General features: G+C 55.4%; 1 protein-coding gene across 1 annotated transcript; it reads left to right on the top strand.

Moving 5' to 3' along the window:
- Nucleotides 1-464: 464 nt before the first annotated feature.
- On the top strand, nucleotides 465-26,365 carry PPL (periplakin). The gene is made up of 22 exons (XM_086472896.1): nucleotides 465-526; nucleotides 9,601-9,700; nucleotides 10,251-10,405; nucleotides 10,920-11,040; nucleotides 11,923-12,048; nucleotides 12,317-12,358; nucleotides 12,478-12,639; nucleotides 13,104-13,211; nucleotides 13,741-13,836; nucleotides 14,855-14,977; nucleotides 15,920-16,066; nucleotides 16,862-17,013; nucleotides 17,552-17,649; nucleotides 17,946-18,103; nucleotides 19,038-19,216; nucleotides 19,308-19,446; nucleotides 20,237-20,430; nucleotides 20,786-20,936; nucleotides 21,231-21,314; nucleotides 22,290-22,406; nucleotides 23,082-23,174; nucleotides 23,681-26,365. Exons 1-22 carry the CDS (start codon nucleotides 465-467, stop codon nucleotides 26,363-26,365), a joined length of 5,292 nt encoding a protein of 1,763 aa, XP_086329022.1.
- The last annotated feature ends 972 nt before the right edge of the window (nucleotides 26,366-27,337 follow it).

Genomic DNA, 27,337 nt, shown 5'->3' with positions numbered 1-27,337 from the left:
TGGAGGAGGCAGCCAGCCCCCTCGGCTGCCCCTCTGTGCCCCCAGCCTGTGCCCATCACCCCTGGCCACATCGGGGCTGGCGGAGGACCACCCCAGCTGCTCCCCACCTATGCCCTGTCTCCGGAGGGGGGCGGGGTGCGTGTGTCACAGTTGCACACTTTGGGGTGAGTTCAGCCCTACCGGACCCCCTTTCAGGCAGGGCTGGAACTGGGAGCGCTGGGCTCCACCAAAACCCTCCTGGAAGCCGGGGAGTGCCGGAGGCGGCCGGGGGAGGATGCTGCGGGTGGGGGGGCCGGGCCGGGCCAGCCGGGCAGAGAGGCAGGCAGGAGGCAGGCAGGAGGCAGGCAGGAGGCAGGCAGGAGGCGGTGCAGCCCCATCCCCGCCTCCCGGTGGCGGCTCAGAGGCTGCGGGCGGCGGCGGGGGAAGCGCAGGCGGAGCGCGGCGGGCGCCGTGCCGGGGACGCGATGCACTCGCTCTTCAGGAAACGCAATAAAGGGAAATACAGCCCCTCCGTGCAGAAAAAAAGGTGAGGGTCCCGGCCGCGGACAGCCCCGCTCCTCCCGGGCCAGGAAGCGCCGCGATCGCGGGGCTCCCACCCAGCAGCATCCCCCGCCCGGCGCCGGGGCTTGGCGGAGCCTGGGCGCCCCCCGGAGGGTGGGCATCCCCCGGGGTGTCAGGTCCTCTCCGAGCTGGGTCTGCAGTTCTCATGCCGGCTGGAGGCACAGAGGTGGGGTTTTCCCGGTCCCCCTCGCATCGCGATCGCGGCAGCTCCGGGGAGCAGGTTCCTTCGCTGCCCAGGCGTGGGCTGGGTTCGATCTTCGGGAAGAAACGGCTGGCTGCCCTCAGCCTTCACCCACTTGGTCCCTCAGGACCAAGTATTCAGTCGATCGTCTTCTCCTCAGCTCTTTCTGATGGGGTGGGGATGCGTCTTAGTTGTACTGGGCATAAAAGAAGAGCGCAGCGTGTTGAACGTGCCCTGGGAAAGGTCGCTGTTAAAAGGGAAAAGATGTAAAAATGCCTCCCCGAGAAGGCTCAGCCCCTCTCTGGGCGGGAGAGCAGGCGGCCCCCAGCCCCTGCCCGCGCAGGGTGGGTGGCACAGGGGACCTATTTCCAAAGAGGTGGATGTTCGGATCGATTCAGGAGCGCATCCTGCTTTTCCCAGAGGAGCTGCAGGAGCTCTGGAGCATGCAGAGCAGGATGGCTGGTGCAGATTCAAGCCCATAGCTTGTTCATCCCATCTCCATCCCTCTTCACATGGTGGGCTTGGAGCAGCCACCCTGCTCCCAAAAGCTCCTCCTGGGGAGCTGAGGTGCCTTCAGGGACACAGAAAGGGACTGGTCAGCCCAGAAGATGCCGACATCTTCCAAGCTGGAGGAGCTCCTCGCTGCTCCCTGCCCACGGGTGGGGTGCTGTGGTGCGTAGGAGGGGGTGTTCCCCAAGAGGGGAGGGTGCTGCCCTGGCACGGTGGGTGCTCGGGCTTTGGTATTTGCTGAGCTCCCTTCGTTTGGGCTGAGGCTCCAGCTTCAGCCCTGGGGACGGGCTCCCGTGGCAGCTCGGCTGGCTCAGCAGGGCCACCCAGGCTCCTGCTCCCGAAGCCTGGGGCACACTCTGCTGCCAGCTCCTGCCCTGGGGAGGTCTGGCAGGAGGAGATCGGTGGCACGGAGCCCTTTGAGACTCAGCATGCACCTCCCTGGGGGCCCCAGCCCCAGCGTTCCCATGGCCAAAGAATGGTGTAAATACCCAGTTGCAGCTCTAGTCTTCGAGGGTGTCAGTGGAAGGCCTGAAAATGAGAAATGCCACACTCGGGTTGACAGCTCAGGGCTCTGAGCAGTGTCAGGATGCTGGGAGGAGACAGACCCGCCCTGTGCCAGGTACCCACTCTGCGACCCCCACCCTGGGCCTGCGGCCAGGGTCCCCCCTGCTGCGTTCCGAGCCCTGCCAGCGCTGGGTACCCAGTGCTCACATCATCCGACGGCGGATGGGGCTTGGGAAGACAGTCTTCCCTCTGCTGCCCTGCCCGTGAGCCCAGCCACCTCGGGGCAGGTGCCAAAGCACCTCTGAAGGCTGCGGGCCAGGCTGAAATCTTTATTTTTCTGGCTGATGGAGGCTGAGGGAGCAGCGCAGGGCTGTGGCCTCTGGCCACCCTCCCTCCCTGCACCCCGGCTGTCCACACACACCTCGAGGAGGGCTGTGCTCATTAGCCCCAATTTGTTAATTCCTGCGTTGGAGTTTACAAACATCTGTGAATCCAGGGAACACTCCTACCGTGTGGAAACAGCCCCACCAACAAGATGGGGAAGCCGGTGCCAGACCGGTTAAACAACTTGCTGGAAAAGGATTGCAAAGAAGCGAGGAGCTCCTGCCGCCCCGGCCATGCTCCAGGCACTGCCAGGCTCTCAGCCGGCTCCTGCTCAGTTTCGCTGCTAGAAAAACAGAGCAACGCTGCTAAGATCAACCAACCGCCCCCGCCGTAAACAGGGACGGAGATTTCAACACCATGTACAGCCCGGCCTCATCCTGCGCAGCCAGGGCGCAGGGGCTGGACCTTAGACAAGGGCTTAGTGCCAAGGTGGCACTGGTGACCGAGCCTTCAAAGCACAGCGGTGACAGGGCAATAACCGAGCACCGGTTTGGCAAGCGTGCAAGGGCGCTGGAACGTTTCCTGCAAGCCATGAGGAGCCGGGGCTGTGAGCTCAGCTGATTGAGTTAGGAGTTGCCCGGGAAGCACCGTCTGACAGCAGTTCATAGCCTGATGAGGAGCCACTGGGAGTCTTGGTGGCTTCTTGATGGGAGCATCTCAATGAGCAGCACTGGAGAGTCAGGCTCAAGCCAGGTGCTGCGATCTGCCCCTGGCCACCACTGTCCCCCTGGCTGCAGCCAGCAGAAAGCAGGTGCTTTACCTGCAGCATGCAGGTGATGGTCCTCAACAGCTCCCCATGGTTTTGTTTTTCTAATGCACAAATTAGCAGGACCAGGGTCCAAGCCTCTCTTTAGGAATATCTGCTGCAGCTCTGACCCAGGCTTGGGGTCTCCAGGCTCAAGAGCCACCCCCACCTGACCCTGGGCACGTTACTAGGTGTGTGGGCAACTCCCTACCTTGTCTGGGGAACGTAGATGATGGTGACAGCATATCTTTTGTCTCATTGACTCGGTTGCTTTATGCTTTTCTTGCTCACCCATCCTAGTACTGTAAGGTCCTGGGGATTTAGCTGGGACTGGCCATGCCTTCTGTGTTGTTAGCACATCAGATGTAGATATGTGCCCCTAGAAGGGAAGGCAGAAGCCTTGAATAAGGATGTAGTATGGGGGAAAACCCTCCTTCCCCGTTATCTTCACCAAACACTTGCCATGCTTAGAAAACAAGAGATTGGCTTCTCTCTTAGAAAGTCCAGGCTTGGGAGGTAGAAAACACAGCTCAGCCTTGAGAAGTCACTGCTAAAACTCACCCTCCTGCCCAGCAGGAAAGATATTCATCCTGGAGGTCCCCTGGTGAGAACATCCATCCAGGAGGGCTCCCAGCCCCAGAGACCCTTAACGGTGTCAGGAGACCCAGTTCCCATCTAAGAGGGGGTGCAGGCAGCTGGGCCAGAACCCAGGAGGGATGACACCCATTTCTAGAGGCTGTTTGGTAGGGCTGGAGTCAGCACAAAGGACCAGACAGCAGGTGAGTCAGGGGAGCAGCTCTGTATTTACGGTGGAGCAAGCCTCACCATCGCCTGGCCTATTTCTGCTTTAATTTCCATGTACATTACAATAATATATCACCATTACTACAACGGAAGATAAATATAATTGAAACAAGCTGGACTAAGCGCAACAACTCTGCTGTCCAGCTACGCCCTAACGTGGGGAGCTTGGCAGCACGCTGCTCTGGAGTTTTAAGCCAGATCTTAATCTCTCCCAAACCTGAATTGCACTAGCCATGGCCCAGCCCTGGTGTCCTCTGCTCCGCCGCAGTTTCGCTCCAGCGTTGTTAGAAGGAGCACAAGGGAATACCGCACAGCAGTAGGTGCACCTCAGGGCTTTTATAGTTCTGTGCTGTGGCCTTCTGGAGGATTCATGGAGTTTAAGTCCCTCATAAAGTCTGGTCTCCAGCAGCAGCGCTCACGTGGGTAGGGCTTTTACGAAATCTGTAGGACTGGAAATTAAATGGAGGTGGACTTGAGAGTGGCAATAGGTGGTTGCTGCCTGCTGCACCGGCTGTGCACCCCAGCAGCAGGATGCAGTAAGCAGGACCAGGATCTGTGCTCAGACCCTGTCCTCAGCCAGCTCGCTTGTCCCTGGCTGAGCGGTCCAGCCTGGGGAGAAGCTCGTGGCATGGGAAGGTTTCCCAGCAGGAGAGCAGGGGCATGGTTGGCCAGTATCAATGAGCTGGGGGAAGGAACAGGACAGAGCCCTTCCCATTAACCCTCCCAGCAAGGATCTGATTCACTGGACAAGCTCCCAGCAGGAGCCTTGCCAGTGACTGCGGTCAGCTGGAGCTGTCAAACCTCCGGGAGTATCTACTGGCACATCCTCATGGGGATTACTGAAGTAGCCTCCTTGTTTGGGAAAAAAGGAGACAGAAATCAAAGGGATTTCCCACCACCTGCCAGCAAGTGCAAAGCCAGGGTGTGAACCTGTGGACCAGAGATACCAGCCTTGGGGAAGTTTCCTCCAAAAACTGCTCTTATCAGTGAGGATGTAACCTAATGGGAAGAGAGAAAAAAATAGGAATAGAGAAAAAAAGCCCAGTTTTTAGCAGCAAATTTCTGTATCACAATAATTATCATCATATCTGTCTGTTGAGAACTTCTCTTCCAAAAAAACCCCAACAAAACCAACCCTACAAGCAAAACCCTCAGAAAAACCTCAAAGCCCTCAGAAAAACACAAGATCCTCTGAAACAAAGCATCACCTGAGGTCAGAATTGTGGTACATGGATGCAGCGATGTCTGCCACAGAGCAGCTGCCTCCTCCTGCCTCCCCAGCTGGGAGAAAATCAAAAAATCCCTTCTGTTCCTCACGGGAATAATCTCGGGTCCTTCGCACCAGCCAGGCCACGTTACGGCTGCTCAAGGCAGCGTCGTACAGAAATAACGCTTCTGCCGAGCGCAGCTTTTCATGAGTGATATCATTTTTTCCTTACTGATCAGAAAATGTTAAAAGTTCTCCAGAAATGGCAAAGCCAGTTTTTCCAGGCTTTCCCTCCACCCCCTCCCAATCTTTCAAACAAAGACTTATCTATTTTAGCAGAAAACTTTGCCTTTCCCTTCCCTCTGCCGGAGCCTCACAAGGGCCGTGCCCTGGGCACCTTTGCTCCTGCCTCCACTCAGTCTCACGTGCGCTGCCCTTCCCAGCTGGGCCATGGCCAAATCCTGCCCTTCTCCCTCCCCAGCTCCGCTCTGCGCTCCGGCTGTTCCCTCCTGCCTGTTTTTTGGCCCCGGCAGCCCTTTGCCTTGCCCTGCCAGCAGCTCCCCTCCAAAGCCTCGATGCACCCATGGCTCTTCCCAGCAGCTTCCCAAAATCGCTGTCTCCTACAAATCCCATCCACACACCTCTCCTGGGCTGGCCAAGGATTCCTCACCCCTTCACCCGTCACCTTGTGCTTCTCCTGCATCTTCCTTCTTTCAGCAGGTAAAGGGCACAGGGAGGCCAACCTCCCCCATGCCCTGGCACGGAGATTTTGGCCAGGCTTCAGCTTTCCCAGCCAAGCCCTCTGGCACCCTGCTTGACATTTAGATGGATGCAGGGACTGTGCTTGTTTTCATTTATTAACACAGACCCAGCTGGGGGGGGGGGGGGGGGGACACGACGGGACGACAGGCAGCTTAGTAATAGGGCTGATGTTCTCATACCAGTAATGTCCAAGCTGGTTGATTTAAGTAGCACAGAAGTGATCGGTATGCTGAAATAAATACAGAAATAAGAGAGATCGCTCTCATTTCTGTATTTATTTCTGCACACTTATTATTTCTGCATTTCAGGCAGCAGCAGGGGTGAGCAGGAGCACGCCCCAACCTCCCCACCCACGGTCCCATGCCGGGTTCAGCACAGGATGGGGTGCAGAGGAGCAGCTCCCCTCATGCTGCAGCAGGTGGTTTGAGATCCAGCTCCTGGGGGAGGCGTTTATTAGATTTCCCTGTACCAAAAGCTCAGCTGGTGACCAGCTCTGCTGGTGACTCTCAGGTAAACCACAGAGGTGGAGAGAGCAAATAGCTCTTCTTGCATGCGTCAGGAAGGCCGAGGCTGAGCAGCAGAGCTGTGCCCACATTAGAACCGAGCATGTCCTTGCTTGCTCTGCGTTTTCTTTTCCCTGGTCGCCCAGATACTGCACGCTGAAGCAGTAGTTTCTGGATTACCAGGCAAACCAGCCTCTCTGACACAGGGAAATGCCATCCTCTGCCCTCCCTATTCCCCCAACCGCTTCTGCTGCCTGCAGCGATGGAGAAGGGGTCGTCACCCCCTGGGTGCCACTGGGGCTGGGGGTAGAGGGTGGCGCTGCCCCAGCGCTGGGTTCCCTGAGTCACGGGGAGGGCGGGTGGGGAGGGATGGCCGGGAGCAGCACTGCCAGCTTGGGAACCGGCTGGCAGGGCGCAGGCAGCCCCGGTGCTGCGGTGGGGTGATTAACGGGGGTGATTAGAGCTCGTGGCTCAGACCCAGGGGAAGAAGGGGACAAGGGGCACATCCTCGCGTGGACACGTCATCCCCATCCAGAACCGGCCTGGCTGTTCCAGCAGCGTGGCCACGGAGGATGCTCCCGGCAAAGCCGGCACTTGATGAAGAGGGTCAGGGCCTGGGTGTTGCACTCACGGGTTCCCCACACCCGAGATCAGTTTTGCTGATGCAAAGCGAGTGCAAAGGCCAGGCAGAGGCGCCAGGCTCAGCTCTGCTAGACGAGATCAGCAGCAACAGCTCGGGAAACTGCGGCTGAAATGCAGCATTGCCGTGGCTCTCAAATGATTCCTCCATACAATTTAGAACTAGGAAAGCCCCAGCCCTCATCTGCTTTTTGGGATGGCTTTTCCATCCACACTATAGATCCACTGAAACCCTGAAAATTCATCCTTGGGCTTGCTGGAAAACACCCGGCCCAAGGTAGGGAAGGTGGAGACAAGCCCTGCCACCTCTTCCCGAGCCCCACTCAGTGCCGGCCCAGCTCCCAGCTATCGCAGGGAAGCGTCCCAAGCTCCCACCCGGATAATCAGCCTCTGCCACCCTCAAAGCTCAGGTGGCCTCCAGTCTGTCGGTGAGAGGCGAGGAAGGCTCCTTGGTGGTTGCAAGCTCTCTCGGGATGCAGGAGATGCCAGAGCTGAGCAACCATCACCTGAAGCCACACGAACAGGTGCAGCACATTTTAGTTGCCCAGCTTCAAACCACTTTCTCTCCCCTGATTTCATCTGACATTTTGTCTGGGTTACATGGGATGATGCAGACGAGAAGAAACCCTGAAGTGGATTTTTGAAGAGCTGCTTCTACCATTGCAGCAGGACCTAGCCACCTGCACCTCATCTCCCGGTGCGCCCCTGCACCCTCCAGCTGGGACTGTTGAACAGAAAACGAGACTCATCCTTGCAATGAAGGCAACCAACCGCATGGCTCACAACAACCCCTTCATTGGAAACGTCTGCTCAGTCTGCTCCTGCTGATGTGAGGGGGTCCGTAATTAGGGCAATCCCTCTGCTCATCAGGAGGTCCCGGGCAGGCAGGAGCAGCAGTGACAGTCACAAACCACCAGCCATGCTGAGTACTGATGATACTGCTTCTCTAAAAAGAAAAAATTCATGTAAATCCTGCCCATGCCAGAACTTCCTGGGGAAGCGTGAACTTCCGTGGAGCTGTCAGGTGCTACAAGGCTCCTGCAGCCCAGGGCAGGGTTTGATGTAGGGAGGAATAAGCCCAGAGCTGGGTTTTGATTCATGCTGCTGCATTGAAAGTAATAGCATATGTGGCAGGCAGGAATGTGTCCTGAAGCTCAGCACCAGTGCCAGGAGGGAGGCTGGCCAGACCCACGCTGGACTAGGTTTTTCTCCCAGTGCCCCCACTGGAAAGGCAGCAAGCTGGAGGCTGCGTGTGGTCCCTGAGGTGCACAGGACTGATGAGGCCATGTACTGCTTTGACCTGCTGGCAGTTGAGCACTGGGACACGTCCAGGGAAGTCACTGCAAAGCACTGGAAGAGGACTGCCTTGGTATGCAAACCATGTCCACTCTCAGCTTTGGCCCACCATGCTGTGGAAGGCAGGAGGACGTGCCTCGTGCTGTCCTGGAGAAGCTCGCATGGTCAACCCCTGCCCCACGAAGGACCTGGGTGCCGTGGGACCCGTCGGAGCTGGGCTGACGAAGCTGCTGGAGGAAGCTGTCCACCTGGGGACACAGGAGCCCTCCATACCACAAGCAAGCATGGTTGGGATGCTGGTGCTCCACCAGACAACTCTATTCTCCCCCAGTCTGCCCCCGCTGCCCTTCAGCCTTTGCAGGAGATACACAACTCATCTACTAGTAGCTATAACAGCAGTTAACACTTCCAAGCACCATATAAAGATTAATCCTACCACCGCATAACGAGGTCATTAAGGCTCTTTATCCCCACTGAGGAGGTAGTTGGGGTTGGAGGGAGCCAGCCCTTGGCTCAAGCCCACATGGCAGAGTAGCACAGCTGGGACACGAGCCCCAGCCTTGCCACCAGCCCCTGTGAACCCTCCAGCTACAGGGGCTGTTGGGGCGCACACCCTGCGTTCTGCCTCCAGTCGGGCACTGCCTGGCACACGGTCCTCCGGAGCTGGCCCTGGCGCGCTGCAACCTCTCCTTGCAGCCAAAGGGACAGCAAGAAAAGGAAATGTTTAAAATAACCCTGGCAGTGCAAAAGCTGCATCACGGGTTGTTCTGACTCTGCTCAGTCAGCCCTGTAGCGGGGCTGTGAATGTTCAGGCTGGCCCTGCACCCAAGCCTGGAGAGATTTGGACCAGTGTCACCCTGGGACCAAAAAGCAGTGCCTAGCAAGAGACAAAGCACTGAAAGACAGGTGCAATTTGTGCCATCCCATCCCTTTATTTGGTTTACATTGCGAATAACTCCTTGCAAAAGCAAGGAAGCCCTGGCCATGGCATGGAGGGGCAGAGCAGGGGCTCCAAGGCAGGGCTGCACTCCAATGTGGGGTGCACACAGGGGCTGCCCAGGACATAGGCAACAGCCTCAAATGGGCCATCTCACCTGCATGCCTGGGGTCCAGGTCCTCTCTGCTGCTCAGGCTCCTCCATCTTCACGCAGGACCCCCCTCCTCTCTCCTTGTCCCTTGCAAACAGCTCTTTTCTTCCTTGCCCCGAAGCCAAGGGAGGCTCAGGCTTGCCTACGGCATCAGTCCCATTTCCACCCGTGCAGGAAACACTATGTCCCCACCCGCCACCCCCCTCCCGGCAGAGCAGCCAAGTATTTTGGAAAGTGTTAGAAAGGCAGTGGTGAGTCACACACAGCTGCAGCCCCTGGCAGGCTCGGCTGGCCCTCGGCCACCCTCGGGGTCACGGCACCCCGAGGGCAGCCCCCAGCAGCAGCTCAGGGCTGTGGCCGTGTTTGTGGGGTGACGAGTCCCCCCTCCTCTTTCTCCTCCTCCTCTTTCTCCCCAGCATCTCCAGCAAAGAGCTGACTGAGCTCATCGAGCGCCTGCAGAAAAATGCTGACCAGGTGGAGAAAAATATCGTGGAGACCGACTCCCGAATGCAAAACGTAAGCAAGCCCCACGCACAGGGGCTCCTCCGAGCAGCCCTGTCCCCCCTCCCGCGGCCCTTCCCGCTTCGCTGTGGTCTCATCTCCTCTCCTATAGCATGTGTGCGTGTCTGCCCTGCCCTGTGGTGGGGACCCAGGCTGTGACAACCGATAACAGAGGGGGGCACGGGTGTCCCTGGCTCATGGAGAGAAGGTGGGAGGGTGCAACAGGCGACAGGGCCCCAAAATTCTCCCCTACCCAGGGCTGGGTAGCACTGTGCAGAGCAGGGATGTGCACCCCAGCAGGCAGCTGGGATGGAGGAGAAGGAGCCTCAACCATCCTCCTCTTCCCAAAGGGTACGGTGCGCCCCGAGGTGATGCAGCCCCCCAGGCACAGCCCTTTCCCCTTGTTAACGTAGGTGAGGGGAAAGCAAAATACATCACTGGGAGGATAGGAGATGGCAGAGCTCCTGCCCAACTCTGGTGCCCAAGGCCAGCATGGCAGGACAACCTCTTGGATACCATTTATTTTCCCCTCGTGACCCTTCCTCCCCACTCTCTGCCTGCCCAGGACTTGCACAAGATCAAGGCATGCCAGCAGGCGCAGTACAAGGACCTGACGGCTCAGAAACTCACTGAGTCCGACAAGCTGCTCTATGTGCTAGATGGGGATGCAGCGATCGCCCGGCACATGAAGCACCCCCAGGGTGACATGATCACTGAAGAGTGAGTACTGGGGTGGAGGGAGACCTGTCCTCAGAGCCTTGCAGGGAGGGGAGGATGCTTCTCCAAGCACTTTGCTCAGCTCCCGCCTGTAGCTGGGGGGTCACCACGGGCTCCTCCGCATCCCAGGTCGCAGGAAGGCGTGTAACCCACAGCCACCCTTGGGCACTCGTAGAGTGAGAACAGCTGCACGCCTGCGGGCAGCAGCTCCGCACAAAGCGTGGTGGAGGGGGTATCTGCCTGCTGTGTGGACAGACCATGGTCTTCCTCGGGCTGGCAGACGTGCTGAGCAGCCCTTGGCTGAGGACGGGTGCGCAGGAACCTTTGCCTTCTTCCCCGGCCGATTGCACAACGCGGCTGCTGCCAGCGCGCCTGGCAGGGCTGGGCTCTCTGAGGTCCCCTAAGGACAGTCCTCACCTCCCATGGGGGCCTGGGAGAGGATCACCTACAGCTACCAATACTAATGCTGGCTGAGGCCGACATCCTCCATCCCATCCTCAACCTTCTCTTCCCGCAGCATCCGGCAGCTGAAGGAACGAGTGGCAAACTTGCGCGTGAAACACGCCCAGATCTACAGCTTGCCCCTGCAGCGCATTGAGCCGCAGGTCAACTGGTCAACAGTGATCGAGGAGAAACAGGTACGAAGGGGACTGTCAGTGCCATTGTCTGGCCAGCAGCACCAGCTGGGCAGGACCTTGTGCATCTCCCCACAGAGAGAAAGGCTCCTGGAAACTTTCTTGGCCGCTTTATTCTGGGAGCAGCAAACAGCATGGGAAGGAGGTGGGGTGCTGCATGGAGGAGAGGGTGCAGAGGTGATGGGACAAGGCCAGCTGCTGTGACACCAGGAATCGGTGCTCAAAGTGGCATGGCTGGCAGCAGCCAGGCTAAGAAAAGCTCCAGAGGATCGGGGGGCCACGGGGGAGTGCACCAGCCTGGCCTGCAGGGGATGGGCTCCTGGGTTCTGCCTGGCCATTGACCTCCTGGGTGAGCTTGGGTAAACCTTGGCCATTCTCCATCCGAGGACAGAGACCACACTCCCTCTCCGAGAAACATGCTCCAATGCCCCACTGTCCTAAGAGTGGAAAAACTTCTCTTTCTACCCAGCCTGTGCTTCCCCGTTCCAATTTATGCCTGTTGTCTCTCGTCTTTCTACCACACACCACCTTGCAGAGCCTGGCTCCGTTTTCGCAACAACATTATAGGAGGGGTGCTGTTAGGGCCCCTCAAAGCCTTCTCCTCCCCAGGCTGAACAAGCCTCAGCCTCTCCTCTTGGATCCTTGCCTCGGCACCCCCAGTCACCACCTGCTTTGGGCTCTGCTCCGTGGCCCTTATTTTTTTATTTTATCTCACTCCTTACACTCTTCCAGCCAGAAAAGGGTTAAAAACCCCAAACTGGCTTTCTCCGGGCACCTGTGAGCCCATCCAAGCCCAGCTCTGTGGCCACCTCTGAGAGGAGTTTCCTAGGTCTTAGCCACCACATCCCATTCTCCCATTGTAACCCAACCCCTTGTGTGCCGCAGGACGTGTTAAGCAGCAAGGGCTTTGGGACCGACCTGCCACTGGTCAACAGCCAAGTAGAAGAGCACAACATCTTCCACAACGAGGTCATGGCCATCGGCCCACACATCACCAAGGAAGGCAACAAGGTCAGCTCTCCTGCCCCTCTCCCTGCTGCCCCTGTCCTAAGCTGCTGATGAAGGCAAGGGCATCCCACCATCAGGCTGCTACAGCCCAGATCAGGCTGGGTGGGCACCCAGATCTACACCTATCAGAGCTCAGCATCGTACACTGACTTGAGCTTTACAGGGAGGCAAATCCCACAGACCCCACATCACCCACCACCTTCAAGCCCCCGCCAGACCACCACTCTCCAGAGACACACCCCTAATTCCTGCCTTGCTTCTCTATTACCAGGAACACACGAGCGACTTCCAAGGCAAATATCAGAAGCTGCTGGTAAGAGACCTCTGGGGTCCTTGGGGTAGAGCCCTTTTGCAGAGCTCCCTGGCCAGGCACCTTCAGGGTACCTGCGGAGAGGAGCTTTGGGCTGAGCTCTCCCCTCTGACCCTTCCCAGGCTGGCTCCCAGCAGCGGCAGCAGGATCTGAACTCCCTGCAGGACTACATGCAGCGCTGCACCAACAAGCTCTACTGGCTGGATCAGCAGGCGAAGGACAGGACCCATTACGACTGGAGCGACCACAACCTGGACTACCCCAGCCGGCGCCGCCAGTACGAGGTCCGTGCACGCTCGCCTGCAGCCTGGCCCTGCGCCAGCCAGGCGCTCTGCAGCCAGGGAGGTGGGCAATGGGGGCAGGGGAGCAGGCTGGGGGTTGGAAGGGGGCAGGAAACGTCCCTGCCCCTGTGCCTCAGTTTCCCCCGCTCCATCATGAAGCGCTTTGAGACGTACAGATGATAGCATATGGATAGTAAGGTTCATCCTTACCTCCTGCCAAAGATAACGCCCTGAGGAAGCTTGACAGCTTCCTCGTTCTCCTCTCCCTTACCTCAGCATTCGCTTGGCAGGAGTCACATCTATAGCAACATCTGCGAGGGAAGGAAAAGCAAAAGCTGCAGTGGGGGAAGGTCACACTTGCTGTCCTGTGAAGCTGTTCTGGCCCTTTCAGAGTAGCTCAGTCACAGGACGCAGCCAGGGTCCCCTCTCTTTGCGTAGGGATTAGTATCTCGCCTCTCTCCATCTAGAACTTCATCCACCGGAAGCTGGAGGAGAAGGAGGAGGCCATCAACAAACTGCACGCAGATGGAGATCAGCTGCTTGCCCAGAATCACCCCGGGAAGAACGCCATTGAGGTGAGCATCAGGGACGGGTTCCAGCTTCCCCACCCACACTGGAGCTCGGGGGACTTGCCCAGCCCTTCTCCAGTGTGGGATCTGGTGCCAGCGTGACTCTTGACTTTACTTCCCAGAATATCGAGTAGGAAAAAGTCCCCTTCACCTGCAAGTGTGTAAACAGCATTGGAGGAGCAGAGATAAGCCTGAGGAGCTCTTCCCATATTCCTCATTCTTGTTATTACCCTGTGCCTGCCTATAAAGGACAAATTACAGTGGCATGTTCCACCTCTGATGGGCAGACGGACACAAGGCCATGGGATTTGCCGCCTCCTTCCACCCAGCCCCACGCTCCTAACAGAGCATCCCAGCTTTGAACTAGCTCTCCGGTATTCCCATCCTAGCTTTGACCTGAGAGCATCTGGGTGGCTTCAGAGGCAGCCAAGGAGTTGTTTGCTCAAGATGGAAACTGCTGCTTTCTGGGGGGCAGCTCAGGCTCACCGCTACCATAGGGCATCTTGCTAACGGCCACCTCCCCCCCGTGTTGCAGGCTCACATTGAGGCGGTGCATGCCGACTGGAAGGAGTACCTCAACCTGCTGATTTGCGAGGAGAGCCACCTGAAGTTCATGGAGGACTTCCACAAGGTACCAGATCCCAGTATTGTTCACTCTGCACAGCCTGAAGCGTAGGTGCTGGGTTGCAGGAGATCCCAAAATGTGAACAAACTCCTGCTGCTCTGGAAACAGGGTAGAAGAGATTGTCCTCTAGTCTATGGGGCTTTTAAGGCTGGGAGGACCACCTTGAGCTGATGTAACACAAGTCATAATTGCTCAAGCACCAAAGGTCAGTAAATGCTTGGCCAAAGCGTGACATACAGAAAGCATCCGCTCCAATGCCAAGGTTCAAGGGCTGCAGCCCAGTGTTGGCATCCTTGTCTGCAGGACAGTGGAGATACCTCACAGAGGTACCTCACCTCCAAAAGAAGGCATGGGGAGAGCTTTAACGCTGCACTCAGAAGCGGAACAGGCCTGAGTGGGGAAATTACACCTGCAGAAAGCAGCGCTGGCCCCCCAGGGAGCCCTGCACAAGGGCTGAGCGCCCCAGCGGAGCTCGCAGACAGATGTCTGCTGGATAAATTGCATCCGACAGCCAGGGAGGCTCTGCAGGGGAACAGGTCGGGCTGGATTCCTCTCCCACAGCCTGGGCGTGTTGAGGACGTGATGAGTCTGTTGCCAAAGCTGAACCGTGGTGCCCAGCCCAGGCAGTGCCTTTTGTGGGTATCTGCCAGAATAACTGCCCCAGGGGGTGGTTTGTGTGCGGAAGGGCTTGGCTCTGCCTTTGCCTCAGTGCTGGCAGGGGAGACACCACGCACCGTTGTGACACTGTCCAAGTGAAAATGAGGGCAAGGAAAGGTGGGATTTACCAATTCTGGAGAAGACCACGGAATAAGCTGCCCCTGGTTCTTTCCCCTTGCTCTGCTACCCTGAGCATGAGAAGTAGCAGTTCTTTGCCTGTCTCCATGTACTTTTGGGTGTCCAGATGCCTATCATAGCTCCTGGTGGCTGTCCCTGCTCTAGGCAGTGCAAGGACCAGGGTGCTGGGGTGGGTCTGCTCCATGTTTCAGCAGGACTCTCTCTCACAAGACACTTTGCCTTTCTGCAGTTTCAGAAAGACACCAAGGATGCCCAGGAGCTCTTGAAGAAGGTGGATACAGACCTAGACCAAAAATTCAGCCCTGAATTCAAGGACAGATACCAGCTCGAGTCTCTCCTCCGGGAGCTGGATGTGAGTATTGGTGCAGGCAGGACTGCAGGGGAGGCAGCAGCAGGAGCCAGCATCCCTCTGGCACCAGTGGAGGGACATCCCTGCTGGTGCAGGCATCTAGCCCAGCTTTCTTCATGGCGAGCAGCAGGACCACGCTGCTGCCTCCCTTTGCTGGGCCTTCACCCGACTCTTCCTTCCCCTCTAGCTAGAGATTGCCTCTCCCATAGCAACGTAATTGCTCACTGGGCTGGTTTTTATTTGTTCTCTTATTGAGTTAGCGCTCATTAAGGGCAGGAGCATAATTAGACCTGCTGCCAGAGGAGGCTGTGGAACTTGCTGTGCTGCTGAGAGCTGGGCTGGGAGATCACCCACTTGGGAAGGGCTGTGCTGAGCCCAGCCGCTGGCCCAGCCCAAGCTCAAGCCCAAGCATGCTGCAGCAGGCCCAGATGATGCACATGTCCTGGGACAGCTGATAGCCTTTCCCAAGAGCTGTCCCTTGCCTCCCGCATGCTCCATCCCACTCAACATTACGGGATACCCACCTGCACAGCCAGAAATGCAGCAACTGATGGAGACCCTTTTCACAGGGCTCTAATTAGAGCCAATAGCTGCGAACAGGGCTATCCATCAACGTGCAGCCACAGAGAGGTGGACCACGCACTAGGGAATGCCTACCACTGCCTGGTGGGCAGTGCCCGGGCACGGCAACACATGGACACAGTCCCGGTCCTCAGCCTGGCTGCAAAAGTAGGCAGGAGAATGTGGCAGCATTCAGTGTAGAAACACAACAGCCGCAGAACAGGACCCCGGAGCTGTTCTCACTAGCATAAGCAAAAGAGGAGCCACAGTCTCTGTCCCAGCAGCATCATACGAGCTTCTCCCCAGCCCTTTCCTAGCTGAGAGAGCCCAGGAGCTTGTTCTTCCCATGTTTCCCTACCGGTTTTGGTCATTACCCTGTGCTAGGACCAGGAGAAGGCCTTGGAGAAGTACGAGGCAGTGGTGAAGTCCCTGCAGGAGCGCAGCCAGCACATCCTGCCGCTGCGGTACCGCCGCGAGATGCCGCTCCAGCCCGTCCCCGTGGAGGCACTCTGCGAGTACGAAGGCGAGCAGGTAACACCTCCTTTGTCCCGTGAGCAATGCAGAGGTGCTGCTGGGGACCATATCCTCGGGAGGCACCTGGGGATGGAAGAGGCGCCTGGGGAAGGAGCAGTCTTTGCTGGTGCCCAAGCAGCAACGTCTCCCACAGTGGGGACAAGGCAAAGGTCGTGCTTGGCGCAGTGGGAAAGCAGGTTTTGCAGCTCAGGAGGAGCAGCGCAGGAGGGGTCTGGGGGAAACGCAGCCTCCATCCGCCCTGCGGACAGCGTGCCTATCACACACCCTTCGGGAGGTTGCGACAGCCCAGCTCTGTCACATTCCCACGCTCCCTGCGTTGGGCCAGTGAAGAGGTCTGGGCACGTTTCTGATCAGACAAGCTCACCCCACCATCCTCAGTACAACGGCATCCCCGTCATCCCTGTACCGGCCTTTGCAGGACTGAGTAGGTGACTGAAAGGAAGGGGTAGCAAAGCCCGGCAGACACGAGCGGCCCCGGGGGGCTTGGCTGCCTGCCTCTCCGAAAAGGAAAGCCACAGCACAGCCTTGGAAATGCCTTCTCCTCTCTGCCCTAGTGGGAATTTACTTGCCGTGGCTTTTGCAAGAGGAGGCATGGCTTCATATCTGGAGGCTCAGGGGAGGGAGAAGCAGGCAAGCAGCAGACACTCAGAGAAGCGAGAGGGTGCCAAGAGCAGGGATTGGGGTTTATGCCGGTCCTGCCTCTTCACAAGCGTGGCTCCCCGGGGCTGCCGGCACGGAGCGAGGTGGGTGGTGGTTCCTGACGTGCTGCTGTGACCGGTTCCTGTCCCCCAGGGCCAGATAAGCCGAGGAGCCCACTACACCCTGCAGAAGAACAGTGGAGACATTTGGGAAGTGGCAAACAGCTCAGGAGACAAGATAAGCGCCCCAGGGGTCTGCTTCATGATCCCCCCGCCTGACCCAGAAGCAATAGCACTGGCAGACCAGTACGTGCCCCCCCCCAGCCTGCTGGGCTGGACCCTCCTGCTGCCCGGGCAGCCTTTGCCCTCATCTTCACCAGCCCCAGGCCATGCCACCAGCACTGACGGGGGTCCTACCCCAATGCCCCCAGCAAAGCTGTGCTTGCTTGAAGCCTCAGGCTTCCTCCAGGAGGGATTCCTGCACCCTTCTGCTTGCACACCAGATGCCACCTGGCAAAGTGGAGCCAGCTCAGAGCCATCCAGGTCCCCCTTCCTCTGGGGTGGGGGGTGCATTACAGCAGGGGAAGCTGCCCATCCCTCCCTCAGCAGGCAGGTACCTGCCTTTGCTGCCTCTCTCCCCTGCTCTCACCCCTCTGGTGAAGACGCGGCTCTGCCTCTTTGCCAACATGGGGGGAAGGTGCCTCTCCCCAGCTTGCTCCATGGCTGCCTCCAGCCCCTCCAGAGCTACGCCTCCTTCCTGGAGCAGCGCCGGGATGGGCCACGGGGTGATGGAGGGGCCAAGGGCCTGACTCCGACCTCATGCCCACGCTGTCCCATTTCGCAGAATTGCCGATCACTACGTAACCGTGAAGGAGAAGACGGGCAACTGCAAGAACGTCCTCCAACAGCGCTACGAGGGGCTAAAGGCAGACAGTATTGGAGGTGCGGCTCTGGAAGGGCAGCTTGGGGCTTGTCGCTTCCCAGGGACAAAAAGGCTGCTGTAGCCTTGAACTTCAGTGGCGGCCCATCTTAGGGGGGATGTCACTGAGAGCTTCCCATCTCCTAAGGGTCCTGGAACAGCAGCGTTGGGATGCGTGTGGGAGCAGAGCAGCCGGGCTGCGGTTGCAGCAGGCAGGGCTCAGGGAGAGGAGGGAGAGGCGGGTTTTGCACTCACCAGTGGGACTGAACCTAGACCCAGCTTCCAACTGGCTTTCAACTGGTTCCCCCTCATTATCCAGATGCTGCGTCAGTTCGGGGGCGCCAGCTTCTGGCAGGGCTGGAGAAAGTGAGCAGTGACCTGGACAAGCAGGAGAAAGCAATAACGGCAAACCTCCGTCCGCCGCTGGAGCAGAGTCGGGCTGTGCAGGACAGCACCGAGCGCTCCAAGGACCTGAAGGTACGGGGCTGTGGAAGCAGATGGATGGTGCTGCACAGTGACTGTGCTCCCAGGGGGTCTCCAGGGTGGTCCTCAGGATGGCGGGTGCTGTAAGCACTCCCTGAGTCCAGGGGCATGCAAGGATGGAGCATTGCCTACAGCTGGCTGCCGCTTCCAGCAGAGATGGGCAGCAGCCCTTTGAGCAGCCTTGGAAGCCAAAAGCCTTTGCCCTGCTTCTGGCCCAGCTCGGTCACAGAAAGGTTGAATGGGGAAAAAGGTGATGGCTGCAGTGTGGGCTGCAAGGCAGTGAGGGGAGCCCTCAAGTTTTGATCCTGCCCATATTCTAAGCACAGCAGGGACATTAACTTTGCCACCACTATCACCAGCTCAGAAAGGAGCAGGAAAACATTTATGGGCCAGGGCACTGTTTCTCCTGCTCAGCTGGGCTCCGGTGCTGCTAGCATCCTGCTCCTTTCCTCTCCTTCAGACCCCTAATTAAGCCAGGCTCTGTGCCACAAACCTCCCTGGGTTTAGGAGGAAGTCCAGGTCCTGGTTACATCACCTGCCAAGGGCTATGTCAAAATCCAAGTGCCACCACAAGTGAAAGCAAATTGCTCTGACTGCCTGCAGCGCTTTGATGTCCAGGCAAGACTCCATCCACCAGGCTGCAGAGCCCAGCGGTCCAGATGAGTCCAGCATGTTTCTGACAGAACTAGAACCACTCCCCAGCCAGAGTTTCCTTGCTAAGGACTAGCTAGCCTGCCCCAGAAGACACCCAAGTCAGCAGAAAGTCAATAGAAAACATCCTCGTCCCCTACAGCGCTGAAAGGCACTTGCCATCAAACACAAGCCTTCAGCCCTGACACCCCTTCTCATGCTGGACAGCCAAGGCTCAGCTTCTCTGTAGCCGCAAGGTCCTAGTTCGGTTGCTGTAAAGGCTTTATTCCTACTGCAGAACATCACCAATGAGGTCCGTCGCATTGAACCTGAGAAAGCGAAGAAGATCCAGGAGTGCGAGGTCTTCATCGAATCCGTGCCAAACACCGGCAGTGCTACCTTGGTGAAGAACAAGGTGGAGAATACCAACAAGAAGTATGACCGTGTGGTCCAGCTGCTCAGTGCTGCCCAAGAGAAGTAAGTCATGGCTTGAGCCTGGCATAAGGTACGATCCTGCAGGAGAAAGGTGCAGGCGTGCTTCAACACCTTTCCTCTTGTGTCCATACAGAGTTGAAGTGGCCACGCACCTCGAGAAGAGCCTCCAACAAGGCCGAGACCTGCTGTCTACCTATGAGAACAAACTGGTCATAGACGACACAGTACCAGAGGATTTGCGGGTGGTAGACCGTAAGAAAGAAGAGCTGCTGGTGAGTGTTTTCTCCAGCCAGTTTTCTACCCTATTGACATGTTCCACATACAAAACCACTTTCCAAAAGCTGGGGTAGTTGCTGCTCAGCTCACCACCTTGAATCAGTTGGTAAAGGGATGGCCTGCCCCAGCTAGCGGGGAGACCTCACGTTAGCTGCAGCGATCCCCACCTACTTGAAAGGCAAACCCTTCCAATCCCCAAAGCAGAAACCAAATGCCAGTTGAATACTTGTGATTTGACAAAAGGACTAACGGAGAAGTGAAGGATAAAACAATCTGGGAAAAGCAACACAGAGGCCTGACACTTGAAAGAGATGGACCTAGCAAGGCCTTGAGAACAGTTACTGCTAGAAAAAACTACAGACCAAAACTAGCAATCCTTCTGCTACAGAAAGGCCAAGAACTAGCTAGGCCAGAATCTTCTGTCCTTCTTCAGCTTTCCCATCAAGCCCCCAAGTTCAGACTAGCATGCAAAAGCTTTCACAGCTCCTTCTGGAGTTGTTGCACTGGCAGGAACTTGCACCAAATATTTTGCATGTAATATGCTTGCTTAATGGGTGGAAAAGGGAGCAAGAGCTAGCTTTTCTCCCCATCAGGTTCACCAGAGAGCTCTGCTTTCGATGCAAGCCTCTGCCTTGCTTTTCTCCACAATTCCTGGCACTACTGCAGCACAGCCATTCCTTGGCATCCTCTGCAGCTCCAGTGCAGTTGCTGGAGTTGATGGGGAACAGTGACAAAGGCCTGGCACACGTGTAACCCTGGAGAATCTCTCTCCTGCTTTTTCTGCAGGCCATGGGCACCGAGCTCCAGTCCAAGAAGTTCCTGCTCAGTGAAGCAGAGCAGAACTTGCTAAGGACAAAGTCGTGCTCCAACACCCTGGCCAGCAAGTTCCAGGAGCACTGCCCTGACATCGAACGGCAGGAGGCCGAGCTCTACAAACTCAACCAGCGCTTCAACAACCTCAGCAAGCAAATCGACCACAGGTAAGACTCTAGGATAGGATCTAGCTAGGACTGGGCCAGCCTGGAGAGCTGGGATATTTACAGTGGAGTTGGAACCACACGGAATCTGGAAGAGGCATAACACCATCACGGGAATGAGCAGTTGCAGAAGGGCTATGGAGGACGAGAGAGGTTCCTGGCATGCACTGGCTGGGTAGATCTGGGTGGCCTTTAGGATTAAGTGCTCTTGCAACAGAGATGAGGACTTTGGCAAGAGGACAACTTTGGCTCAAACCCCTGTCTCTGGGGAGCAGGGGAAGCGGGGCTGGGTTAAGCGGTGTTTGCAGAAGATCCAAGAGCTGTGATGGCACTGAAGCTGAGCTGCTTTCCCCCACAGAACGCAGACCCTGCAGAAAGCAAAAAGCGCCTATTCCAACTACCGCACCAACTACGACAAAGTCAACCAGTTCCTGTGCAGCATACCCAACTACGAGCCACAGGAGACCGACAACATCCAGCAAGTGGAAATGAAGCTAAAGAACCAAGCGGTAATTCTGAGTGCCCTGGGCTCCACGGGGAGAGGAGAAGTAAAAACACTAAAAGATAAGGAATAGAATTTAGATAGCTCCTGAACATAAACCAGAAAAATATAAATGCCTATTAGCTTGCTTTATTGTTACGCTATAAGGTCCCACTGTCCTACCTGTGCCTTGTTTACACGTAGCAGGGCAGCTTGAGAAGGTCGTAATTCTCAGTGTTCTAATTTTGATGGCGACTCTCAAACGGGCTCAAATGCGTTTTGATTTTGTGTTCCCTTTGACACATATCTCTGTGCCTTTCAGGCGCTCCTCAGCGACATTGCAAGCAAGGAACAGGAGGTGCAGACGGTCTCCGCCACAGCTCAGCAATACCAGCAGGCAGTGAAGGTATGGACTGAACTCTGCTGGTGGGAAAGCGGACACAGAAACATAGAATGGTGTTGGGCTGGAAGGGCCCTTTAAAGCTCACCTAGTCCAACCCCCTGCAGTGAGCAGGGACATCTTCAACTCGATCAGGTTGCTCAGAGCCCCGTGCAACCCGACCTGGAATGTCTCCAGGGATGGGGCATCTCCCACCTCTCTGGGAAAACTCTGCCAGTGTCTCACCACCCTCAGGATAAAAAAATTCTTCCTTTATCTAGTCTAAATCTGCCCTCTTTCAGATTAAAGACATTACCCCTTGTCCTATCACTACAGGCCCTACTAAAATGGCTGCACCCATCTTTCTTAGAAGCTCCCTCTAAGTCCTGAAAGGCCGCTCTAAGGTCTCCCCAGAGCCTTCTCTGCTCCAGGCTGAACAACCCCAACTCTCTCAGCCTGTCCTCACAGGGGAGGTGCTCCATCCTTCAGATGATTTTTGTGGCCTCCTCTGGACCCACTCGAGCAGGTCCATGGCTTTCCTGTGCTGAGGACTCCAGAGCTGAACACAGCGCTGCACGTGGGGTCTCACCAGAGCAGAGTAGAGGGGGAGAATCCCCTACATCCTACAAGGAGCCATTTAAGGAAAGCCTGGTGCCCTCGCTCAGTCAACTGATGAGCTAAAACCAGGTTATATCTGCTCTGACCTTGACATCATGGGGCCATTAGCATGGTAGCGGGCTCATCTCTGAAATGAGTGTTTCCACCGCAAGCCCAGCATCGGCAAGGTAACTGGGAAGTCAGCACACGCCTGCAGGCGTGCTGGTATGTTCACAGGGCAGTGCCCAACTCACCACCTGCTGAGAGGTCCTACCAGCAGTGCTCTGTGTCCCACCAGCCTCAGCAACTCGCCTAAAACACAGGTCCAGGAAAGAAGGCATTAAAGCCAGGGTTTAGGAGGGACCTGTGTATGAAGGGGACCCAGTAACCACTTTCCTCCCACAGGACTATGAGTTGGAAGCAGAGAAGCTACGGTCTATCCTCGACCTAGAGAACGGCCGGAACGGCTACACGAGCAAGAAGCCCAGGCTCCAGTCTCCAGCCGCCAAAGTGAAAGAGGAGGTAAGTAAGGGGCAGCCTAGAGCGAGCTGGAGCAGATGACAGCTTATGGGACCTACGGGGATTATGCAAATGCTTATATTCACTGTCAGTGACCTCGGTCCCACAGGGGACTGCAGGGGAGGGCAGAGAATCAGGGGAGGAAGGGATTTTTCATCATTCTTAACCCAATCAGGTCTTTTTGGACTAGGCTGGCCAGAATGAGAGAGGGAAAAAACTGGATTTAGCACTTCTCTTCTGAAAGGGGGGAGAAAAGCCAAATCTTTCCCCTCCCAAGACTTTCAAAGAGAGAGCAAGATTTCACCAGCAAAGACTGCATGCTGGATAGAAATGGTTGCAGCAAGAGCAGGCCACAGGCTACCTATTTATGCGGGACCCATTTGCTACCTGCCTCCAACTCACGCTGCCTATCGAGGCAGGCAACGAGAAGTGTCCACCCAGTTCTTCTTCACCTGCATTGCTTTTTGCATATCTTAAGTAGAAAATATACTGTATGACCACGAAAGCGTGCGAGCATGAGAATCGCTCTTCCTCCCCCAAAGCTCGGCAGATCACTGCTGTAGGTTTTTAGAAGAGCACCCAGGGTTACTTCTTTAGGGCCTGTTGTTTCTGTTCAACAAGTCTTGAGCAAGCAACCCTGGTTCCACCACCTCTTCTCAATACATTTTTGTTCCCTAGGAAGCTGTTCTGGCAGCCAAGTTCACCGAAGTAAATGCTGTAAACAAACAGAGGCTGCAGAACCTGGAGTTCGCTCAGAGCCTCCTGCGGCAGGTAAGCAAGCACCAGGAACAACGTGATACCGAAAGGACAGGCGTGTAAATAATACACATGTGTGCCTTTGCTATGGCAAGTTGAACTGGAAACAAGTCCAGCTGGTGTTTCATGTCTCCAAAATCATTAATCAGCAGTCACTTAAATCAGATAGACAACCCCTCTGTGTTTCCCAGTCTCATCTCCCACTCACCCTAGGAAGCTGCACATCATTTTTAACACTTCTTTTCGACAAACCCATGCCAAAAATTAGTGTCCCCTGGGGCTAAAAGCTTTGTTTTGACAGCAACAGGCATGGCAGAAAGCAGTTCTCAGGCTGGGAAACCACAGAGCAGCTCAAGAGCAGCCTGTTTGCAAATAACCCCTGTTCAGTATTTGCAATAGGCAACCTCCGTTAACCAAGCTCAGCATCCTCCTGTCATTTTGTCACAGGAGGCACTGAAAATAAGCACCAAAAGTATGATTATTTGGGGGTTTTTGACTACACGTTCTTTTTTCAACAACAGCAACCAGAAGTTCAAGTGACACAAGACTTTGTCCAGACCAAAAAATCCGTAAGGCCAATGGAAGAAGTCTGGAAGTTGAAGAAAGAGCTTGAGGATGAGACTCAGCGTCGGCAACAGCTAGAAGCTGAGATCAAAGCCATTCAGAACAACATTGTCCACCTGCAAAACCAGAAGCCCCAAGAAACTGTCATTAAGAAAGAACTGCTGAAGAAAGTGCCTGACCCTCAGCTGGAGGAGAGCTTCCACAAACTGCAGCAAAACCTAGCAGAAGAGCAGCGCAAGAACCAGGTGCTCCAGGATGAGCTGGAGGCTCTTAAAATCCGGCTGCGTGTCTTGGAGCACGAGAAGAGGGAAGGAGGGCAGGAGTACATAGTGAAAGAGGTACTGCGTATTGAGCAAGATAAGGCTCAAGCTGATGAAATCCTGAGGCTCAAAGAAGAACTGGAAGAGCTCAGGAGGCAGGAAGGAACCAGAGAGAATGAAGTCATCCTTTTACGCCAACAAATTGCTGTGCTGTCCAGCGAAAAGAACAAAGAGCAGGAGAAGGTAACGGAGAAGGAGGTGCTGAAGCTGCAGAACGATCCCCAGCTGGAGATGGAATTCCGGATGTTGCAAGAGAATAAGCAGAAGGAGAGTGCCCTTCGGCAGAAGCACGAGGAAGAGCTCAGCTTCCTCCAGGAGAAGCTCAAACGTCTTGAGAAGGAACGGGCCATCGCTGAGGGTAAAATTACTGTCAAGGAGGTGCTAAAGGTAGAGAAAGACTTAGCCATCGAGAGAGAGGTGAATGAGCTCCGGCGCCAGTATGAAGATGAGAAGTCCAAGGGTCGTTCTAACGAGCGGGAAAAGGCTGAGCTGCTCAGGAAGATCCAGCTGCTGGAGGAAGAGAACGCCAAGGTGGTTGTTCAGGAGAAAGTGCGCGAGATCGTGCGCCCAGATCCCAAGGCTGAAAATGAAGTTGCCAACCTTCGTTTGGAGCTGGTAGAGCAGGAGAGGAGATACCGAGGTGGTGACGAACAGCTGAAAAGCTGCCAGAATGAGTTGGCTGCTCTGAGGAACAGAGGGCCACTGGTAGAAGTCAAAGAAGTCATTAAGGAGGTCATTAAGTACAAGAATGATCCAGAAACTGAAAAGGAGCTACAGAGACTCCGGGAGGAAATCATAGAGAGGACAGGAGCAATTGAAAGAGCTGACCTTGAGATCTACCAGCTGAAACAAGAGATACAAACTTTGAAAGACACCAAACCTCAAGTGCATATGAAGGAAGTTGTTCAAGAAATTCTACAGTTTCGGGAAGACCCCAAGACTAGAGAGGAGGTAGAGTCTCTGAGAGTGCAGCTAGCAGATGAACAGATGAAACACATTGACCTGGAGAGGGAGCGGCTACTCCAAGAAGAGAAAGTAAGACAGAAGGAGGAAGAACTTTCCCAGGTGAAGGAGAAAGTGGTGCAGCAGGAAGTGGTAAAGTATGAGCAAGATCCTGCCTTGAAAGCTGAAGTCAACTCCTTCTCTCAGAGCATTGAGAGTGAGCTAAAGCAAATTGATTGCCTCCGTGAAGAACTCCGCAAGCTGCAGAGGAGGCGGTCTGAGCTAGAGCATCAGCTAGAAGAACTTGAGAAAGAGAGACAGGCCCGCAGGGAGGCCGAACTGGAGGTGCAGAGGCTGAAAATTAGGTTGAACGAGTTGGAAGAACAGGAGAGGGAGACCACAGAACGAGTGACTGTGAAACAGAAGGTGATCCTTCAGCAAGATCCCCAGCAAGAGAAGGAGCACTCCCTCCTCAAGCTGGAGCTAGAAGAAGAGAAGCACCGGAGACAAGTCTTGCAAACTGAGCTAGAAGCCCTGAGAAAGAAGCTCCTTTCTTTGGAGAAGATGGAGGTCAAAGAGAAAGTGGTCTTTTCAGAAAGTGTCCAAGTGGACAAAGGAGACACAGAGTATGAGATTCAAAAGCTGAAGAGCAATCTGGAGGAAGAAAGTAGGCGTAAGAGGGAGCTAGATGCAGACATCAACCGCCTCGAAACCAGGCTGTCCGAGGTGGAATTCAACAACTCTAAGTCATCAAAGGAGCTAGACTTGTTAAGGGAGGAAAACCACAAACTACACCTTGAAAAACAGAACCTGCTGATGGAAACGAGGAGACTGCAGTCAGAGATTGAACTCACAGCAACAGAAGCTCGGGATCTGAGAAACATGACCCAGATGGACAGTGGAATAAACCTGGACTCCAGATTCCAGGCTCTGGAAAGAGAGTTAGATGATCTGAAGCAGTTATCCAGAGAAAAAGACACAGAGATCGAGCAACTCCAGAATCGCCTCAAGACAGTGGCTATCAAGAGGGAACAGAGAGAGAACCACCTGAGGCGCTCCATTGTGGTCATTGACCCCGATACAGGGAAAGAGATGTCTCCAGAGGAAGCTCATGTGCTTGGCCTCATTGAATGGAGCCTGTTTGTCAAACTGAAGAGTCAGGAATGTGACTGGGAGGAGATCTCAATAAAGGGTCCCAACGGGGAATCATCTGTGATCCTCGACAGGAAGTCTGGTAGGGAGTTCTCAATCGAGGATGCCTTGAAGAGCGGAAGGCTAACCGTGGCTCAGTACAACAGTTACCTCAACAAGGAGATGTCGATCCAGGAGTTGGCAGTCTTGGTGTCTGGAAGTAATTACACAGCGCTCCCTCCACTTTAGAAACTTGTTCTTAAGAGCAGCCAGTCAGAGCTGCACCACCTGTTAGACTAACAGATCACTGCAAATCCTTGCCCTCCTTTGCGTCTTCCAAAATGCTAGAGCCTCTGCCCCAGCCATGCTATGGAGCTGCACTGCTTGCTGTCATACACTGCAGAGAAGCACCACCAGTGGTGGAAAACACGTTGGTCAGGACTACAGCAAAACCTTCTCCCCCTCTTCATCCCTACCTAATCACTCAACCTAACAAAAACCAAGACAAAAAGCCTTAGGACAGTGAAGTACCTGAAGTCCAAACACTCGGTAGAACCTGCAGTTTCCTCAACGTATACTCACGTAGTCGCATAAAAAGCTGTATACACCAGTCGTTAGAGAGACTGAAGGTCAAGACGACTCGGAGGTGACCAGCAGGAGCTGGTTACCTCAGCTGCATGTTGGTAAGCTGGACAGTTTCATCGTGGACAACTAAGTGATGGGATCGTCCTCTGAGAAAACCAGCTCTGTAAAAACAAAGGTGTGCTACACATCTTAATTCGGTATCACCACGTTAATACCTAAACATCCTCATTTTGTTCACCTACGTGCCTATGCTGCTGGGGAAGAGTGGAGCAGATGAAATTTGATGGCATCAGCCATAGATCCAGGAGGAGCATTCATATACCACAGAGGTCACCAAAAAGTACGTGAAGAGATGGCAGCACTGCCAAACACAAGAGGGTAGGGTAAAGCATGCAGCTGTAACCAAACGCAGAGTGCCTTCGAAACACAGCGAGCTTACCTCATGGCTAAAAGCCGTTTGTGCTGGTATTTTACTGGACGAAGTTACATGCAGCTACATGTTTCATTTACTTGTGTAAGGGAATGGGAAATAGAGGGGAATTCTATTTATAGTACAAAATAAAAATGCAGTGGTTCCAATCCAAAGTTGGTTTTTCTTTATTACAAGAAGTCTTTTCTTTATTACAAGAAGTCTCT

Source organism: Leptosomus discolor, chromosome 14, assembly GCF_034619465.1.
Source record: "Leptosomus discolor isolate bLepDis1 chromosome 14, bLepDis1.hap2, whole genome shotgun sequence".
In the NCBI taxonomy this organism is placed as follows: Eukaryota; Metazoa; Chordata; class Aves; order Leptosomiformes; family Leptosomidae; genus Leptosomus; species Leptosomus discolor.
The sequence above is the reverse complement of the archived record's forward strand: the minus strand, read 5'-3'. Positions and strand labels throughout refer to the sequence as shown.